Raw genomic sequence first — 22,013 nt, forward strand, 5'->3', positions numbered from 1 at the left:
CACCGATCGATCCCTATATAATTACCTTTAAAGTTTTTCGCATAATGGCATTGAATTTTTAATCCGTCCCGCTTAATCGCATGAAACATTTGGCTAAAAGTCCACTTATTTGGTCGCAAACAGCGATAAAAATGATCAAAAAAGGGCGACAATTTACTGTGAATTACTCTAGCCGATCAGCTGTTTCACGTCGCCTAGGTGACAATCGGTGCGTGACAAATTCGTCAACGTGATTCTCACACTTGTAGCAGTTCTTATGCTACACCGCTGATGACGTTCTACTTCCTTCTTATAATTAGGACAGTACTTTCGCTATCAATTCGTCGAAAATACTTCAACAGTATTGTCGTTTACAGCTTTATTTGTTTAAAACATACACAGGTATGATTAATCACTCCATTAGTGACACATTTTCCAATTAATGTTGCCGTATTGATTCAAAGTAATAACCATTGCTCCTAGAGCAGCCTAAGCATACCGAAACAGATGCCATATACGTGTTTTCGGATAAACGAATAGCCCGGTTATTCGCATATTTTACTTTGACAAATTGGGTATGCAAATAAGCGGACTCCACTGTATTTATGAAAATCTCTTCTTTTTTTTCTTCAATTTTTAATGCAAACAACTTTTGTCTTGTTTCTGTAATGTTCTTCATGAAGTGTTGTATGTTTTTAGAGTTTGAACAGACCTTAAAAAGTCCTTGAAAAAAAAACCTGAAAAACTACTTAAATTCTGAAAAAGAAATCTGCTTGAAATTCAACAAACTTCTTTGGTCTGTCAGCAACTTTCTTGTGGAAAAACTATTTAAAGAAGAAATAGAAAAAGGGAAGATAATTTGAAAGAAAATAGTGATATTTTGTCACTTAACAATCTGGTTTGCTCCAATAGTGGTCATAGGAAATAGCATTTTATCGCAGTTTACACATAGTGCAATTTCTACTAACACCGATTTTTGAATAGTCAAGAAAAATAGTTCTTTAAAAAACATAAAAAGTGCTTGAAAGTCCTTAAAAAGTACTTGAATTTTATCTTAGATATTCTGTATGAACCATATTTTCACTGTAATGTGCACTTGTTAAGAATACTTACATTATGAGGCTTGTTGTATTTCAGTGGGGAAGACGTGTAACTATGTGATACTGATGGCCCAGTTATACTCTCAAGGCAAACGTCATGGTATACATGCATTTGTGGTGCAGATCAGAAGTTTGAAGGATCATACACCATTGCCAGGTATTACTATCTGATCTTTGTAAGTATGTGTCAGCATGTCAGTGCAGTAATTGGCTAATATGTAAAAACACTTTTGCCACTCCTCACAGTTTCTATAATGTTCTCTGCAGTTTTAGGTTTCAAGGTTAAACTAAACATGTATACAGTTACCCTGAATTTATAACATGGAATGCTTTTCAGTTCTACTGTATGGATGATAGGGTTAAAGAGGAAATAGAAAAAAAACCCTGTTGCTAGGCAACATTTTCATGTTTATGTTGATTTATTCCTCATTGTAGCCAATAAAATTTGAAATTTTCAAATTGTTAGAACAAAGCTTTGGTGACGTTTTACATGCCATTATTCTATGTAGAAATACTGTTGAAAAGGCTCTGATAAAGCAGTTGCTATGACTACCTGTGAACACTTGAAGATGTTCTGAGTATGGGCTATTTCAGGTATATCTGTAGGTGATATAGGGAACAAGTTAGGCTACGGTGGTATGGACAATGGATATCTTATGTTCAACAATTACAGGGTTCCTAGAGATTCTATGTTGATGAGATATGCTAAGGTTTGAATACAGTTGATTGTAACCCATAGTAAAGCTTGTATCCATAGTTACATAATTTACCTGTTATCTGCAACCAGTCTTACCTCTCTTGTGTAACTATGCTCTTAGTGGACAGTGCTAGTGTCTGTAGTGGTCAGTTTTAGTGAGCCCTGTAGCTGACTGCAGGTTAAACCATATTTAATTTTGCATGCTGCCAGTTGTTTTTTTTTTTCAGCTTTCCCCTGAAATTTTTAGCTCATCTGAATTTTGAAAAAAATCTACAAGGTATTGTCGTCACTTGATCTTCGGTGTTGGCGTTGGTTAAAATTTTTCTTTGATCCACCTTTTCTCAAAAATTATATGAGCTACAGCTATGAAACTTTGCACAATTGTTTGTCATCATTAATTGACTTAGTAGGCCAAAAACCACAACTCAGATGTGCATTTTGTCATAATTATTGCCCAGTTTGTATTTAGAAAATTTGAGTTTCTTGGTTAAAATTTTTGTTTAGGTCTGCCTATTCTCAAAAACTATTAGAGCTACAATTTTGAAACTTTGCACACTTGTTCATCATCATTTGATGACTATGTAGACCCAGAACCATAACTCTTACCTGCATTTTGTCAGAATGATGGCCCTTTTTGTATTTAGAAATTCTGAACTATAACTCTTTTCTTACATACTAATCAGCACTTGCGGACGAGCGAATACACCTGTAGGCGCTGCCCTTGTTATGTCCCTAATGTTGTGTTATTGTACCCTCTGAACAACAAAGTTGTACGGGGGGTTTACAGGTTTCAGGTTGTCCATCGTCTGTCTGTTTATCCGTCCTTCTGCCTTTCTGTCTGTGGACACAATCTTGTGCACACCATCTCTCCTCATCCCCTTGACACAATTTAATGAAACTTCACACAAGTGATCAGTAACAACAGTAGTTGTGCATGGGGCATGTTAGGTTCTTTCAGAAAAAAAGATTGCAGAGTTACGGGACTTTGTTTTTGTTACTATACTATATACATAGACACAATCTTGTGTGCACCATCTCTCCTCGTCCCCTTGACACAATTTAATGAAACTTCACACAAGGGATCAGTAACAACAGTAGTTGTGCATGGAGCATGTTAGGTTCTTTTAGAAAAAAAATTGCAGAGTTATGGGACTTTGCTTTTTGTTAATATACTATGTACATACAGTCTGCATATGCAGTCTTGTGCGCGCCTAATCTTCCGAACTCTTGCAAACAATTTTTATGAAACTTCACACAAGTGATCAATACCTACCCTAGTTGTGCATGGTGCATGTTACATTCTTTTAGATTCTGCAGAGTTATGGGACTTTGCTTTTTGTTAACATACTATGTACATACAGTCTGCACATGCAATCTTTTGGGCGCCTAATCTTCCGAACCATTGCATGCAATTTAATGAAACTTCACACAAGTGATCAGTACCAACCTTAGTAAGCTGTTGTGCATGGTGTTAAATTCTTTTAGATAAATATTCTGCAGAGTTTTAGGACTTTGTTTTTTGTTACTTTACTGTATACAATAAGTCTATATACATACAGTACACATAATTATGCAATTTTGTGTGCATCAAATTGCAATGTACTGTGTCAGTGCGTGTGTGTGTGTGGGGAGGGGTGGAGGGGAGGGGGGAGGGGAACTGTTCAGTCAATAGTTAAGTCTGTCACATTTTCAGAAAAGAGGAAATGTGAGTGTTGCATGTGTCAGTTGGTCGCCATATATGTACCCCACTGGTTTTCAATGAGTAATTCACGAAAACTTTGACCAATAGCCATAACACTTAATTGCATGATTGTTTATCATGGTAAATAGATGAATTATATTATTTTTTGGTGATTAGAAAACCCTTTGGAAGCATAGAAGAGGGCCAAGCAATATAATTGCAGAATAGTTTTGACGGAATTTTGAGAGGTAATAAAATGTCCAACATAAATGTACCTCATGCCATTTGTCCAAGTACAAACATTGTTTGTAACTCCCAAAAGCACACTTTTAAAACTTGTTACAGTTGAAAAGTCCGTAAGAAGATTCTTTAGAAGCACAGAAAATGTAACAAATCAAAATGATAGCAAATTCAGTTTGAGTCTGTTCGTTGTGCAACACTGCTCATACCTCCCTTGTATCAGTTTACACAGATCTCTGAAATACATAACACAGTTTATGATAGAAAGATGAAGCTTTGCTCTGACTTGCACCAAACATCTTATCAATAAATGAAATCCAGTTTTAGCTCACCTGGTGAGCTTTTGTGACTGCTTGATGTCCGTCGCCAGTCGTGTGTTGTGTGTCATGTGTTTGTCAACATTTTCTTAAAAAAATCTTCTTTTTGAAAACCACAGGGCAGAATTACACCAAACTTCACAGGAATGATCCTTGGGTGGGCCCCTTTCAAAATTGTTCAAAAAATTGAATTCCATGCAGAATTCTGGTTGCCATGGCAACCGAAAGGAAAAACTTAAAACAATCTTCTTGTCCAAAACCGCAAGGCATGGAGCTTTGATATTTGGCTTGTGACATCATCTAATGGTCCTCTATGAAGATTGTTCAAATTATTCCCATGGGGTGAAAAGAGGGCCTGCCTCGGGGATCACAAGTTTAACATAGACTTTAAAAATCTTCTTATCTAAAACCACAAGACCTAGGCCTTAAATATTTGGTATGTAGCATTGCCTTGTGGTCCTCTACCAAAATTATTTAAATTATAGCCCTGGAGTGAAAAGAGGCCTTGCCCCAGGGAGTCTGAAATTTTACATAGACATGTATAGGGAAAAAAAATTTTGCCTGAAACTGCAGGGCTTAGGCTTTTGATACTTGATATGTTGCATTGCCTTGTGGTCCTCTACCCAAATTATACAAATTATGCCTCTGGGGTGAAAAGAGGCCCTGCCCGGGGTGTCCCAAATTTAACGTAGACTTATATAGGGGGAAAAAAATCTTCTTGTCTGAAAGTTCAAGGTCTAGGCCTTTGATATTTGGTATGTAGCATTGCCTAGTGGATCTCTAGCAAGATTGTTCAAATTATGTCCTTGTAGTGAAAAGAGGTCGCGCCCTGGGGGTAACTTGTTATACGAGTTATATTGGAATATCAGATCATATTTCCTAGGCTGTTTAAATATAATTACCTGATGACCCCAGGGGATTAGGGGTCACTTGACTATGACCTTGACCTACTGACCTACTTTCTTGTTTTTTTAAGATACAGCCTTGAAATTTGGGTGACATGAACAGTTTTGCATACCGATCTTAAAACTGACTTTCAGGGACCCTGAATTTGACCTATTAAACTTGTGGCTCATATTTCTCAGGTGAGCAATCCAGGGTCATCATGACCCTCTTGTTCTGTAATGTTCTCAAATCTCTTGTTGGTTTTTCTACTATGATATGTACGTACAAGACAAAATATGATGGTTTATGATTGAACACCTAGAAGATAATGTAAAGGAAGAGTGTTATATATCCTGCTATTTTCCCTTGCTTTAAGGTTGAGAAAGATGGCACATACCTTCCTCCACAAAATGCAAAAGTTGCCTATGGGTCCATGGTTTATATACGTGCCCTTATAGTTGGGGATTGTGCTAGGTCTCTGGCTCAAGCATGTTGTATAACAACCAGATATAGTGCAGTAAGAAGACAAACTGAAATAAGACCCGGGTATGATTTTAGCACTTTTGTATCAGCTATGTGTAATGTAAAGCAATTTGTAAAGTTTCTAACCAACTGACAAGCATGGTTACTTGGTTAAAATGAAGTGGTATGTATGATCAGGTACTTCCTAAGCTCACCAGGTTGTTTTTGTGATAAGATCTCATCCTTCCAGCTGGTAAGTATCTTTTGTTTTGTATGATTTAGTAGGTCTGAGACAAGTACCACACATTCTATTCTTGACAAAGATAGATGTAAACATAGAAGTTTAGACAGGTAATGTATTGATTAACTATTTGTGAATGTTTGTCTGGAAATGGTTCAATGCATTGGCTGTAGGAAAATTGTTCTGCAGATTGGTATCTGACTTGGCTGTAGGAAAATTGTTCTGCAGTTTGGTATCTGACTTGGCTGTAGGAAAATTGTTCTGCAGATTGGTATCTGACTTGGATGTAGGAAAATTGTTCTGCAGATTAGTGTTTGATTTGCAAACCAGTTATCTAGTTTTTTTATGTTAGATTAATTGTCGCTCTTGTTGCTCCTTGCTATCATTTATTTATTATATTAGTATGTTCCATCTTTCTCAGTCTTTGTCCAGTAAAGTGGATAAATTATATATCAAGAAATGTCAAAAAGTATGTGCTTAACCTTTGCTTGTTGTTGGGAGCCTGTGTGTTGAGCTAGACCTAATGAGATGAATGTGAAAATGCCATATGTAAATAGTTTAAGACAATTAGGGCAAGTGAATATGTCTTAATTTGTTCAAAATATTTTATAAGTCAGTGTAGATATACTTTTTATTACATTTAACAGTTTTTAGCTCCACTATTCGGAGAATAGGGGTGCTATTTTACTTACCCCGGCATTGGCGTCAGCGTGAGCTTTCTTGGTTAAAGTTTTTTGGCAACCTTTGTTTTTCTTCACATTAACATTGTTCAGCATGCAAACAAAATATGTTCAGGGACTGAGCCCATTATACCCAAGGTCAAGGTCACCAAGGTGTTATACTTAGGTTAGTTTTAAGGTTAAAGACTTTTTTTGGCAACCTTTGTTTTTCTGTCATATCTTTGTTACTATTGCTTATATCTTACTGTAAGTTGACATAAACATTGTCCAGCATACAAACAAAGTATGTGCAGGGGCTGGGCTCATTATACCCAAGGTCAAGGTCCCCAAGGTGTTATATTTAGGTTATTTTTAAGGTTAAAGTTTTTCAGCAACCTTTGTTATATTCAGTCATATCTTTGTTACTATTGCTTATATCTTACTGTAACTTCACTTACACATTGTCCAGCATACAAACAAAGTATGTGCAGGGGCTGGGCCCATTATACGCAAGGTCAAGGTCACCAAGTTGTTATACTTGGAATTATTGAAAGCTTCGTTTATAGACATATCTTTGGTACTTTAAAAGATAATGACTTGAAATTAAATATATTTCTTTATAATCATCATCTGCATGTGTGGTTACATTATCCCCATAACTCTGATTGTATTTATGCCCCTTTCATACTTATATGTTTTTTGGCAATCTTCGCTTTCTGGATATAATTTGAGTTTAGCAAAGTCTTTATATTTTATGTGCATGTAGTTTCCTGGACTGTTTTTTCAGATTTAATTTAATTCCATCAAAATAAAGAATGTCAGTACCTCTTCCATACTTGAGCTTTAACCCCTCTGAGTAGTAGGGTCTTTTTATATCTTGGTGTATCTTACTTTTAAAGTAGAGGTCTCTTATTGAGACATATTAATTCATTTTACTGTCAAATCGCCGAATAATGGAGCGTGCTGTCTTACGGACAGCTGTTGTTATTGATACAGACATTAAAATTGGTAAGAAATTTGAGTATGAGCTGTAATTGTCTTTAAAGTAGCAAAAAAGTCTGTCTCATATTTAGATTGAGAAAGATGGTACATACACACCACCAGCAAACCTTAAAATAGCCTATGGATCAATGGTGTATTTACGTGCCATGATTGTTGGGGGTTGTGCACAGGCTCTGTGTCTGGCTTGCACCATTGTAACAAGGTACAGTGCAGTGAGGAGGCAGTCAGAGCTCAAACCTGGGTAATTTTTGTCTTATTTGTTTATCTGAGAAGTGTGTAAGTATACAGTTATAATATTTACTAAGTAGGTAGAAGAAGTTATAACCCAGGGGTTTACCCAGCATTTAGACTTAGGATAAGTAACAAATTCTTTTGACATTCAGTTAATAGGAGAGAGCAGTGATAAGCCATTTACATCCAAATAAGACTTAGCAAGAAGATATATGTTTTTGTTGTGTCATTAATTGTCTGTATGTTCCATCTTTCTCGAAACCACTTGAAATATTTGCAGAGTTACTGTTCTTTATCCTTTCCTGAGATTTCTGTAATAAGAAATATAAAATGTAATTTATCTAATATTCTAAAAGAGCCATATTTTAGTTCTCACTTGGTGTAATGAATGACAGTTTGTTTTATAAGTCTTAAAAGAATTATTATTGTTTACATATTTCTAAGATATATTTATTTCTGTCTTCTGTTTCCGAAGTCTTAGACATTTTAAGATGTGTTGGTTTGTGTGAAGTTAATCAGTATTGTCTTCTTATGAGAGAATACAGTTAATTACTGTGTAGAAAGTTTTATTATGTCTCCCCCCCTCTGGGGGAGACATTGTTTTTGCCCTGTCCGTCCACCCGTCCGTATGTCACACTTCATTTCCGATCAATAACTGGAGAACCATTTGATCTAGAACCTTCAAACTTCAAAGGGTTGTAGGGCTGCTGGAGTAGACGACCCATATTGTTTTTGGGGTCACTCCGTCAAAGGTCAAGGTCACAGGGGCCTGAACATTGAAAACCATTTCCGATCAATAACTAGAGAACCACTTGACCCAGAATGTTGAAACTTCATAGGATGATTGGTCATGTAGAGTAGATGATCCCTATTGTTTTTGGGGTCACTCTGTCAAAGGTCAAGGTCACAGGGGCCTGAACATTGAAAACCATTTCCGATCAATAACTTGAGTACCACTTGACCCAGAATGTTGAAACTTCATAGGATGATTGAACATGCAGAGTAGATGACCCCTATTGATTTTGGGGTCAGTCTATTAAAGGTCAAGGTCACAGGGGCCTGGTCATGTAAAATCATTTCTGGAAAATAACTTGAGAATCACTTGACCTAGAGTGTTGAAACTTAATAGGATGGTTGGACATGCAAAGTAGATGAGCCCTATTTATTTTGAGGTCACTTGATCAAAGGTTAAGGTCACAGGAGCCTGAACAGTGACTGGAGAATCACTAGATCAAGAGTGTTGAAACTTAGCGGGATGACTGGACATGCCAAGTAGATGATCCCTATTGCAGCCAACCATCAGTGTCTCTGACTTTCACTTCTGACCCCTATTGACTTATTGCCTATAGGACTTTGCATTGGGGGAGACATGCGCTTTTTTACAAAAGCAATTTCTAGTTTCTGTTTGTTGATACTCAGTGTCATAATAACGTGTAGTTGACAACATCAGATTGATCATTCTCATTGAGTGTAATGGAGTGTAATCTGTATGTTAAGGCATACCAAATATTCTTTGCTATAATATGATTTTTCATTTAAGAATAAAGTACAAATTCAGTCAGTAGTATTTGAAGTTCTTATAAAATAAATAGGTAGAGAAAGATGGATCGTATGTTAGAACCTCCAGTCCAAAAGTTACTTACGGTACAATGGTATATGTACGCTCCACAATAGTAGGCAAGGCTGCCACTGCTCTCTCATATGTTGTTACTATAGCAACCAGATATAGCGCTGTTCGGAGGCAGACAGAAATAAAACCAGGGTAATATTTTAATCTATTTTCCTTTATCAGACATTGTGACAAGACAATATATATTCAACAGTTACAAGTGGCAGTGTTAATTTGGCTTTCAGCTTTATCTGTTATCATAATGTAACATTTCAAAGAAATGTATCAGCATGGATATGACCTGTTTCCTCAGTGTAGTGATTGCATAGGTTTTAGTATTTTGACTTTTTACATCATTTTAAAATCTTTTAAAAATAATTTTTACATTGAATTTACACACCTGGAAAGTGGTAGATTAAAACAAATTAGATAACATAAAAGTAGGAGATTTTATTTAGTTTAGTTGCTTTTGTGTATCACAATGACAAGTTTAACATATACGTGAAATGATCTGCTACTAGTCTAAATAGTTCATGTTGTTTAATTATTATATTTTCAACTGTGTTGTTATATGTAACTTCAGTGGTGAGGAGCCGCAGGTGATAGACTACCAGACACAACAAGAGAAAATATTTCCGTTGTTGTCTGCCGCGTATGCATTCCTGTTTACTGGAAATATGATGGTACAGGAGTATACGAGAATTAATGCTGATATGGAGAAAGGCCGCTTTGATGAGATGCAAGTTGTAAGTGGTCATTTCAAGTAAGAAAAAGTTTTTATGAAAAATCAGGATCCAGTAGGAGTAGCAATGTTTTTGATGTACATTTCCACATCAGTGTTGTGTTTGAACAGTGTTATTATTAACTAGGATGTGTGCTAAATTCACAATAATTTTTCTTGTGAAATTCTCCTACAGATACTTCTTCCTTATGTATATTTGATTCCACTCCGCTTCAAATTATTTTCTGTGATTAAAATAGTAATGTTTTTATTTTTCAGTATTTGTTCAGATTTCAGTGTTCTGTCATCTTCAGTGTGTTTAAAAATACTTGTTAACTTGTAAGTTGGAATGCCTTAACAGTATGTGAAACTTGTTTTTCTGACTTATGTAACACAAGTAATTCTTCATTTCAATTTCAAGTCTTAGGAACAGAGGTTTTATATATAATAGACATGGAGGATGTTACTAACCATCTGTCATTCTCCCTCTTTATGATAAATCTCTTTTAAACAAGCTTGCAAGTATTGCTTGTTGTTACAGCCTTATGTATTGCCTGCCTGCCTAGCTCAATAGAGAGATAGCGGGGTTGTTAGTTTGATCCCAGGATAAGGCTTATGTTCTCCTTGATGATTGATAAAAGACATTGTGTTTCCACTTCTAATTTTTGTTGGGAAATTGGCAGTTACTTGTGGAGAACAGGTTTGTTCAGAGACTATGAACACATGTTTGGTCATCTGCCCTCTGTTACTTGTTCACCCTTTTGATTGTGTATTACAACTTCATGCATTAGCTGATTGTTTGTACAACTTCTATTGATTGTGTGTTACAGCTTCATGCGTGTACAACTTCTGTTGATTGTGTGTTACAGCTTCATGCGTTAGCAGATTGTTTGTACAACTTCTATTGATTGTGTGGCCCACCCGCTTAGCTCAGTAGGTAAGAGCGTTGGTCTACGGATCTTGGGGTCGCGAGTTCGATCCTCGGGCGGGGCGTATGTTCTCCGTGACTATTTGATAAACGACATTGTGTCTGAAATCATTAGTCCTCCACCTCTGATTCATGTGGGGAAGTTGGCAGTTACTTGCGGAGAACAGGTTTGTACTGGTACAGAATCCAGGAATACTGGTTAGGTTAACTGCCCGCCGTTACATGACTGAAATACTGTTGAAAAAACGGCGTTAAACCCAAAACAAACAAATCTGTTGATTGTGTGTTACAGCTTCATGCATGTACAACTTCTATTGATTGTGTGTTACAGCTTCATGCATTAGCTGATTGTTTGTACAACTTCTATTGATTGTGTGTTACAGCTTCATGCGTTAGCAGATTGTTTGTACAACTTCTATTGATTGTGTGTTACAGCTTCATGCATGTACAACTTCTATTGATTGTGTGTTACAGCTTCATGCATTAGCAGATTGTTTGTACAACTTCTATTGATTGTGTGTTACAGCTTCATGCATGTACAACTTCTATTGATTATGTGTTACAGCTTCATGCGTTAGCAGATTGTTTGTACAACTTCTATTGATTGTGTGTTACAGCTTCATGCATGTACAACTTCTGTTGATTATGTGTTACAGCTTCATGCGTTAGCAGATTGTTTGTACAACTTCTATTGATTGTGTGTTACAGCTTCATGCATGTACAACTTCTATTGATTGTGTGTTACAGCTTCATGCATTAGCAGATTGTTTGTACAACTTCTATTGATTGTGTGTTACAGCTTCATGCATGTACAACTTCTATTGATTGTGTGTTACAGCTTCATGCATTAGCTGATTGTTTGTACAACTTCTGTTGATTGTGGGTTGCAGCTTCATGCATTAGCTGATTGTTTGTACAACTTCTATTGATTGTGTGTTACAGCTTCATGCATTAGCTGAATGTTTGTACAACTTCTATTGATTGTGTGTTACAGCTTCATGCATTAGCTGAATGTTTGTACAACTTCTAGGGGCCTCCGTGGCGGAGTGGTTAGAGTCGTTGACTTCAAACCATTTGCCCCTCATCGATGTGGGTTCGAAACCTCATTTGGGGCGTAGAATTCTTCACGTGAGGAAGCCATCCAGCTGGCTTACGGAAGTTCGGTGGTTCTACCCAGGTGCCCGCTCGTGATGAAATAGTGCACGGAGGGGCACCTGGGGTCTTCCTCCACCATTAAAGCTGGAAAGGCGCCATATGGCCTAAAATTGTGTCGGTGCGACGTTAAACCCAACAAAATAAAATAAATAAATAAATTGTACAACTTCTATTGATTGTGTGTTACAGCTTCATGCATTAGCTGATTGTTTGTACAACTTCTATTGATTGTGTGTTACAGCTTCATGCATTAGCTGATTGTTTGTACAACTTCTATTGATTGTGTGTTACAGCTTCATGCATTAGCTGATTGTTTGTACAACTTCTATTGATTGTGTGTTACAGCTTCATGCATTAGCTGCTGGTTTGAAAGCATTTTCCTCGGATACTGCAAGTAATGGAATAGATAAATTACGGATGGCATGTGGTGGACATGGTTACTCACATGCCAGTGGTATCCCAAAGATTTGGGCAAACATCACACCTGCATGCACATATGAAGGGGAGAACACTGTTATGTATCTGCAGTGTGCAAGGTAATGTTTAATAGCATATTTATAATGGAAACTAGTGGTATTAAAATGAATTTTGTTCATAAGACTTTACACTTTGTGAAACTGGTAACGTAATCACAGAAGATGAAAACTAGCAGAGCTTTATTAGCTGAAATTAAAAAAAAAACAAATTTAGCTAAGTATTTGTTTACAATTTGTAGAATCTTGTATATTGTATTTTTAATTATCATTGATTGCAGGTATCTGGTGAAACAGTATGCCCAGGCAGCCACTGGACAGAAACTTGTAGGGTTTATGTCCTACCTTAACAATCCAGTCAAACAGAGAAGTGCACTAAATGATGCACTCAGTATGTCAGACCTGATTGAGGCGTATGAACACACGGCTGCAAGGTATACACTAATTCTGTTTTGCAGTGAAAATTTCAATGGTTGCTGTTTTTATTCAATTTGTTATATATTTCTGTTTGTAATTTGATCAAGCTTGATGGATATCAACACATAAGTAAATTTTAACTTTACAGCCACCTGTTATAAGCAGGTACTTTTAAGCTGACAACCGATATTGAAATTTTACTCCTATTTTCCCCTGTTACCTGTTTCCACTTGGCTTAAGTGGACACATTGTGTCATTCCCTTGCCTGGCTGCTTAAAACAGGTTTGGCTGTGTATTTGATGCCAGCTCGAAACAACAGTAATAGAGGAGTACACTAGTAGAATATATGCAACTCGTCAAAATGTGCAATGGCTTCTTACAGCAATCAGTCCAAGAATAGTTGTAGATTTTTAGGTTTAATTGGAAATTATTTAATAATAATTCAAGAACTTATTGTGTTGTTCAAAACTGCCAAAGAGCAAATATTTGTGATCAGTAGTGACTAATGTTGAATAATCACAAGTCAAAAGGCATATTTATGCCTCCTACCACACATGGGGTCAGACACATATTGATTTACTCCTGTCTGTGTGTGTGTCTGTCTGTCACAAATCTTGTCAGCACTCTTAAGTCGAACATTTCTCATCTGATCTTCACCAAACTTGAACAAAATGTGTTTGACCATAAGTCCTCGGCCAAGTTCAATAACTAGCCACTTTGGAGTTATGGCCCTTGAATTACAGAAAATCAGCCTTTTTACTCTTGTCCGCACTCTAAGTCAAACATTTCTCATCCGATCTTCACCAAACTTGAACAAAATGTGTTTGACCATAAGTCCTCAGCCAAGTTCAATAACTAACCAAATCGGCTTAGGCACTTTGCAGTTATGGCCCGTGAATTACCGAAAATCAGTCTTTTCATACGCCCGTTTGAAAAACAGGATGTATTATGAGAACGCCCCTTGTTAATATAAATAGCTTATATTGTAACTTTTTCATTACTAGTCAAAGGGAAAAATTGAGACCACTTTTCTGTAGTACAACATGCATGTTACATCCAATCAATCTTCACCAAACTTGAACAAAATGTGTTTGACCATGACAGTCCTCAGCCAAGTTTGATAACTAGCCAAATCAGCCCAGGCACTTTGGAATTATGGCCCATGAATTACCGAAAAAATCGGCCATTTTACTCTTGTCCGCACTTCAAGTCGAACATTTCTCATCTGATCTACTTTTACTTTGACGAGTATGTCGTAAACAATCCTCGGGTAAATGTCTGAATGAAATAATCAGTTTTGTTCGCATACCTATGTTTATTGTTGATGGAGCCTCCATAAACTACACGAAAGTTGCAGTTCAGTACTGCCACATGCACATAACTACAGATCAGATCGGACAACAATGGTGTCTTTTTGGCGACATAGAGTACAATTTACATTATCGTGTGCATAATTTAATCGTTGAGCTGACCCACGAATACCACGAAAATTAATCCCCCACGAATAATAATGATTTCACAGTAGATGTTCAACCTTATCGTCTACATCATGTGACACAAGGTGCATAACTCTGACACCAACTTTTCATGAATTATGCCCCCTTTTACTTAGAATTTAAGGTTAATTTTGATGCATTTTTGCTATAACTCAGTTATTACTAAATGGATTTGATTCAGACTTAAAATAGATGTTCCACCTTATCACCCACATGTGACACAGGGTACATAACTCTGACACCAATTTTTCATGAATTGTGCCCCCTTTTACTTAGAATTTAATGTTAATTTTGATGCATTTTCACTATATCTCAGTTATTTAATTTAACTTCACATTATTCCTCAAGACCAGATGACATATTGAACACATCACCTATGCCTGATGGTCAAAGGTCAAGGTCACAATTCAAGGTCAAAGGTTAGATATTTGGTTTTTGCTCCATAACTTCTATGTGCCTGAAAGGGTTTTAACATAACTTTGGATTATTATTCTTCATGTCAAAGGATGTGTCACATACATCACCCATGCCTGATGTTTAAAGGTCAAGGTCACAATTCAAGGTCAGATATAGGGTTATTGCTCCCAAACTTCTATGACTTCAGAACACTTGGGCATAGGAGCCTCAAACTGGGTAGGGAGGTTAGTCATGACCGTTATATGACCTCTTTTGATTTTACAGTCACCAGGTCAAAGGTCAGTGACCTTCCGCATTATAATAAAGTACTGAAAAACAGTTGGACTTGGGATTAGCCAAGTTGACTTGAAAAGTCCTAGAATTTTGTATTGACAGATCCGTATGTACCCTGCCTTCACTTAAAAAAAACAAACAACTTCCTGTATCCAGTACCTGGTGGGGTATTAATCACTTTCAGGGATAGCTCTAGTTTGTCTTATCTATTTCTTTCTCTTGTCTGAAATCTGTGGTAATATTTTGACCCCATACTGCTATCATTTCTTCGAATAGTGGAGCGGGCTGTCAGCAGACAGCTCTTGTTTTAAAAATAAAAAGTCAAGGAAATAGAGGTATGGGAGGTTTAAAATCTGCCAGGAAAGCTACAGGATAGAAGTATCGGCAAGGAGAGTAGCGGGATAGAAGTGTGTGAGTTTTAAAATCGACAAGGAGAGTAACTGGATAGAAGTTTGTGAGGCTTAAAATCTGCCAGGAGAATAACTGGATAGAAGTATGTGAGGTTTAAAATCGACGAGGAGTATTATTAGCGGGATAGAAGTATGTTAGGTTTAAAATCTGCCAGGAGAGTAACCAGATTTTAAAATTGTTTTGATATGACAGCCATCATAATTATGTTGGACAGCTTTGGTGGTTGAGACATTGCCTTACCCTGAAGTCTTTTATTATGGTATTCATACACAATAGGTTTTATGAACCATATTTTTAAATTTCAGGAAAATGGGACTGGAAAAAGATATTTGGGCACATTTTGGAGCACTTTTTGAACAAACCTTGTAAATGATAAAGAATTTGAATAAGGAGTCTGTGTCAAACTGGTTTTTCTTTGAAAACAAGTGTGTGAATTTCTTGCTGAGAGACTGGTACTAGTGGCCACAGCTACAGTTTCTGACTGGTACTAGTGGCCACAGCTACAGTTTCTGACTGGTACTAGTGGCCACAGCTACAGTTTCTGAAGGAGAAAAGCGGGCAGTCATGATGTTTGTCACAACCTAAACTTTGTTTCATTATTCACCTAGCTGATGATTGCAATAAGGTCATTTCTACTTACTCACTTTCAGATTGATCAAAGTGGCAGCAACCAGGATGCAGTCAATGATGAAAGGTGGAATGAGTGTTGAGGAGGCTAGAAACAAGTGTGCTGTACCAATGGTTTATGCTGCCAAGGTTAGTTAAAGGTTAAGCAATAGAACATTTTAACAGAATGATAATGTTAGAAATGTCTATTTAGTTGAAAGGAATAGTTATAGTACCGGTATGTCTACCAGTAGGGTTGTTAGATGTCATTTTTAGCTCGACTATTCAAAGAATAGTCTAGGTATTTTACTCACCCTGGCGTCGGCGTCACACCTTGGTTAAGTTTTTGCATGCAAGTACATACAGCTATCATTTAATAGCATATAGCTTTGAAACTTATCTTTTCTTTTTCTAGGTCAATTACCAACCTCACTGGGTCAAGTTCCATAACTCTGACATGTATTTTGGGTATATTATGCCCCCTTTTGGACTTAGAAAATCCTGGTTAAAGTTTTACATGCAAAACTAAGACAGATATTGAATTGAATTCATCTGTGTCTTCGGGGTTATAAAACTAGTTGATAGCACCAAGTCCCGTAACTTTGACCTGCATTTTAGCCAAATTATGCCCCCTTTTGGACTTAGAAAATCCTGGTTAAAGTTTTGCGTGCAAGTACATACAGCTATTACCAAAAGGCATATAGATTTGAAACTTAATTTTTCTTTTTCTACATCAATTACCAACCTCACTGGGTCAAGTCCCATAACACTGACATGTATTTTGGGCATATTATGCCCCCTTTTTGGACTTAGAAAATCCTGGTTAAAGTTTTACATGCAAGTTTCTATCTCCAAAGCTAATGCAGATATTGAATAGAAACTTTACATGTGTCTTCGGGGTTATAAAACTAGTTGATAGCATCAAGTCCCATAACTCTGACCTTCATTTTAGCCAGATTATGCCCCCTTTGGACTTAGAAAATCCTGGTTAAAGTTTTGCGTGCAAGTACATACAGCTATTACTTAAAGGCATATAGATTTTAAACTTACTTCTTCATTTTCTAGATTAATTACCAACCTCACTGGGTCAAGTCCCATAACTCTGACATGTATTTTAGGCAAATTATGCCCTCTTTTGGACTTAAAAAATTCTGGTTAAAGTTTTACATGCAAGTTACTATCTCCAAAACTAATGCAGATACTGAATATTAAAACTTCACATGTGCCTTCGGGGTTATAAAACTAGTTGATAGCATCAAGTCCCGTAACTCTGATATACATTTTGGTCAAAATATGTCCCCATTTGAACTTAAAACTCTTGATATTTAACATTTTTGGTAATATTTTTCTGCTTCTGGGACAATATTTGAATAGTCGAGTTTGGCTGTCTTAGGGACAGCTCTTGTTTGAATAAAGTTTGTCTGGGCTGCCTCGTAACTTCATAGGAGTGATCAGAATATTCATGCAGTGTTGCAGTTATACTATGCATTTCCAGCCTTTGAAATTCTTGTTCAGACAACTCTTGAGCTTCTGCATAATTATTAACAAATCTTGATATGATATGATTTAGTATCAAGACTAGTTTTACATACCTTCATCAATTTAATGTACTTGAATTTTTACAGACGCCACTAATATTCTGTTAACTATTGGTGTTATCCCATACTGTTTTTTAAAATAAACTGTTTCACAAACATTGTATTGTTTAGCATTTTTGTTTGTACATCTCACAACACTTTGCTGTTCTATGGCAAGATGCTGTATATCCCTTTTTACTTCCATTCAAATAACGTTGTAAAGGTTGTTACATTTTCTGCTCCAGTTAACATTTCATTATAGTAGAGTTTCACTTAAGACAAACCTGTGGGGTGTTGCACATTCCTTTCACTTTCATTTGAATAGACATATACCGAAATTTTGCCTGGTTGTAGTCTGTGTTTCTTTGGAATCTTTTTATATCTTATATTTACTATTATGAATCTTTAGTTTTTGTATTTAACGTTTATTAGCTCAACTATGCAAAGAGTCTGCGACATTGTCCCGATTTGGGAAAGTTTTTGTTTGTAAGCTGGTATCTCAGTAACCACTTGTGGTAATGGAGTGAAACTTCACACACTTATTCACTGTGATAAACTAACTTACATTGAACAGGTTCCATAACTCTATTTTGCTTTTTTAACAAATTGTGCCCCTTTTTACAAATTTTTGACAAGGCTGTTGAATAGTCGAACACTTCTCTTAAGACATTTTGTTGATAATCTCTTGTTTGTGTATGTAATATTAAAACATTCTATTGGTACTAGGCTCACTGTCAAGCATATGTTGTGAAGATGTTTAACACAGTGGCTAACAGACCAAGCCTTGACACCTCTGTTGCAAGGGTGCTCCAGACATTATGCAAGCTGTATGCTGTTTATGGAATTAACCAGAGACTTGGGGAATTCATACAGGTTTGTCATATTTCTACTGTAGCTTAAACTTGTTAATCTGACCCTTGCATTGCAGTTTATATAGTTAATCATTGGGTACTTTATATTTAACAAACATTAAACTTACATGGCAAACAGTTGTCTCTTGTTTCCTGGAATCAACATATTTAGTAATCACACTGGCCTAAAGTTTATCTTTGGTACAAAACATTTCATGTTTCAGCTATACATTCTTAATGATGCAATGGATTCCAGTTAAACTGTATGCAAAGGTTAAGTAAGATATGAAAGAATGTCAGTCGCAAGCACTATATCCTTTCTGTCAAGGTCACAGTAAAGAGCACTTCCTTTACTTACACATGACTGCTTTTGTTTTGGTTCAGTTGTTAGGAGAAATTTCAAGACATTTATTTGAAAAATGAAAACTGCGCAGATAGTTGTATGTTTAGCTAAAATATGCATATATGTAATTCTTTCAGTGTTTATCAGTTGTTTTCAGTATCACATAAAATCAGTAAAATGGAGACAAACGAATGATTTAACTTGAATACTGGTATACTTTCACTAAATTGTTGAAAGAACTTTTCATCATAACTAGTTTTACTAATCCGACCTTCTTTCTAATGTTAATATTGACAATTGTTCTCATTTACCAGGATGGTTTCTTGGATGGTCAACAAGCTGATATGATCCTGAACAAAACACTTTCATTGTTTGCTGAAATCAGACCAAACGCTGTTGCCCTCGTTGACGCCTTTGACTATCCAGATGAAATCTTACAGAGCTGTATCGGACGTTACGATGGCAGAGTATACGAAGCCCTGTATGAATATGCCAAAACTTCACCGCTCAACAAACAAGATGTAAGTCACTAAAGAATAATATATGAAAACCTAATTAAATAGTCCAGAGATTATCACAATTATCAGTTAAAATGTAACATGTATAATGTAGTGCATGGTGAAACAGTTAAGTCCTTTTCAATAGTCAGTTGTAGATTATGCAGTGTATATAATTTGCTCTTAAAGATGCATTATGACTTGCAGAATATAACTTCCGATTTTTCAGAGGTTCTTGGTAACAATTTGCATATGTTTGACATTTCAGGTACATGATTCGTATTACACAACGTTAAAGCCATTGATGAAAGGTGAACTCAAATTTGATACTCCTACAGCAAGACTGTAGGAGTGGAACATGTTGAAAACATTCAAAAGCGTTAGGAATAGTGTTTCTGCAAAATCAAGAACACTTTAACAGAGATCTGGAAATGTTCACATGGCTACTTTATAGATTGTTGCAACATCTGTACAGCCTTGCACACCTTAAACTATTATTGGAACATCTGAATTCGCTACGTGTCTTCGTGTAGCATGTATGTCTTCTTAAATGAATATTGAAACATCTTCACGGCCAATCATTATGAGACTGTATGTTTACTTCAGTCATTTTTGAAAAAGCCATGTTTTTACATGATAAGTTAATTGCAATTTGTTATGCTGTGATAAGAACATACATTTTTATTCCTTTGTATGAATATGTATTCTGTATTGCAATAAATAATTCTTCATGATAAAGTAATTGCTAATACACGTCGCTGTCTTTGAGTAGACACTGTTGTATACATTACAAACAGAATCAAGTGCAGTGATACCTAATTACTTAATATTCCGTTAGAAGGGAAAATGTGAGAACAAACCCTTCAGATATCAATTTAAATAATCAGTATGATTTGATTTATGTTATAGCATCAAAAGTGACTCGCTAGATGACATCCAATTCATATAGTTCCTGCACTGAGTCATCTAACAAGGTAAAAAAATAGTACAAGCATAATGTATATTATTCAACAAGGTCAATTACTGTACTAAACTAATTGTTTATAACATATATGATGGAAGTACAGGTTACTTCAGAAAGATAATTTTACTTGATCTTGATAGAATGCCAAAATCAGTTTATTAAAATCTTGATGACCTGAAGTTAATATTTCTGTTGATTGAATGAATACAGTTTGGGTATTAGTGATCAATCAACAAAATAGATTGATAGGTGCACATATAAGTTTGTTATACTATACTAAGTGTTCAGCAACATTTTTCATTGTACAAAGATTGAACATTCGAAAAGTCTAGAATAGTTGAGATGTGTGAAAGGTGTTTATTGTGGAATGATTGGACTGTGATATGTTATAATAAAAAAAACAACATCACCTTGTTTTACTGCTTCATACATAGATGTAACATTTGCAGTTTTAAGGTAGTTTTGAATGTTTGGAACAAAAATTTGAGTAAATCACAAATTTTCAAGAACATTGAATGTGTTCAAAGGATTTCCGCTGGTAAAAAGGATAAAATCATAATTATAGACTGATTCGAAAAATTTATATTGATAAATTTTATAATAGGAGTCTATGGTAAAATCACAGTTTTGATGGCACTCGCATATAAATATATTTCTATTACTTTTGAGATATTTTCCAATGATAAAAAGATCCTCTAAATTAAGTTGACTTTGTGATGTAAATAAGATTTATTCATGTGTCATAAGTTTTGGTTATGTATTTAGTCATATAAAAAGGTAAAAACGTATTTTAGTAATTAAATCAAACATTGCGGTTCATTCCTGGATTGGTTTATGTTTCTCTATGGCAGGTACAGGCTTTATTTTATGTTTTATGGATAAATGATGTTAAGTCTTGACTTCCAGATTTCGAATATGCAAAACTACCTTAACAAATGTGTAATCAGACAATTTTTAAACAGCTTCTGTTAATCTGCTAATTGATAATTTGATGATATTGTTACATTTTTGTTATATCTTTTATCTGTGTAACTGATAATAATGAAATAATTATTTATTGAAAGAAAGAAAATATTTCAAAATATAAAATATAAAACAGTAGAAAAACTTCATTCAGCTTTGATTTATTTTAGTATCGCTATATCTGATCTCAGGTAAATTCTAGCCCAACTGTTTGATTTTTTTTTAGCTCATCTATCACGTAGTGACAGGACGAGCTTTTGTGAACACGATAGAGACCACATTTTGTATTTGATTTTAATCAAACTTGCACTCAACTTGTATTGGCATAACATCTCGGTTCCTTTCAAAAACTGGCCAGATCCCATCATGGGTTCCAGACTTTGCAATTTTTGGCTTGTGAACAAGATAGAGACAACATTTTGCAATCAACTTTAATCAAACTTGCACACAACTTGTTTTGGCATAATATCTCGGTTCCTTTTGAAAACTGGCCAGATCCCATCATGGGTTCCAGAGATATGGCCCCTTAAAGGGCCATAATTTGCCATTTTTGGCTTGTGGACACGACAGAGACCACATTTTGCAATCATTTTATTATCCCCCGCCGATGAAATTGGGAGGGGGGTATTGAAATGGCGTTGTCAGATCGTCAGTCCGTCCGCAGCCATTTCTCAGTAACTACTTGGTAGAATTTCATGAAACTTAAAATAAACATGAACCAACATATTGCGATGATGCCCGTCAAGTTTTTTTTGATAGGTCAATTTCCCTCGGAGTTATTGCCCATGATTTAATGAAAAATGTCCGTCTGCAGCCAT

General features: G+C 35.8%; 1 protein-coding gene across 5 annotated transcripts in view; it reads left to right on the forward strand.

Moving 5' to 3' along the window:
• The window catches only part of LOC123539705 (peroxisomal acyl-coenzyme A oxidase 1-like), a 34,159-nt gene extending 12,815 nt beyond the window's left edge, over positions 1–21,344 (forward strand). For 3 of the 5 annotated variants that reach the window (XM_053526369.1, XM_053526371.1, XM_053526372.1), the window contains 10 exons: positions 1,117–1,236; positions 1,674–1,789; positions 5,276–5,445; positions 9,687–9,849; positions 12,253–12,443; positions 12,662–12,814; positions 16,045–16,150; positions 18,304–18,450; positions 19,086–19,292; positions 19,537–21,344. In XM_053526369.1, coding sequence (XP_053382344.1) covers positions 1,117–1,236; positions 1,674–1,789; positions 5,276–5,445; positions 9,687–9,849; positions 12,253–12,443; positions 12,662–12,814; positions 16,045–16,150; positions 18,304–18,450; positions 19,086–19,292; positions 19,537–19,617 — 1,454 coding nt within the window. In that variant the 3' untranslated portion in view covers positions 19,618–21,344. Of the gene's footprint in view, positions 1–1,116; positions 1,237–1,673; positions 1,790–5,275; positions 5,446–7,334; positions 7,505–9,086; positions 9,257–9,686; positions 9,850–12,252; positions 12,444–12,661; positions 12,815–16,044; positions 16,151–18,303; positions 18,451–19,085; positions 19,293–19,536 lie in introns of all 5 variants that reach the window. The other 2 variants (XM_045324438.2, XM_053526370.1) reach the window with 2 other exon arrangements.
• Positions 21,345–22,013: the final 669 nt, after the last annotated feature.

This window comes from Mercenaria mercenaria, chromosome 16 (genome assembly GCF_021730395.1).
Source record: "Mercenaria mercenaria strain notata chromosome 16, MADL_Memer_1, whole genome shotgun sequence".
Lineage (NCBI taxonomy): Eukaryota > Metazoa > Mollusca > Bivalvia > Venerida > Veneridae > Mercenaria > Mercenaria mercenaria.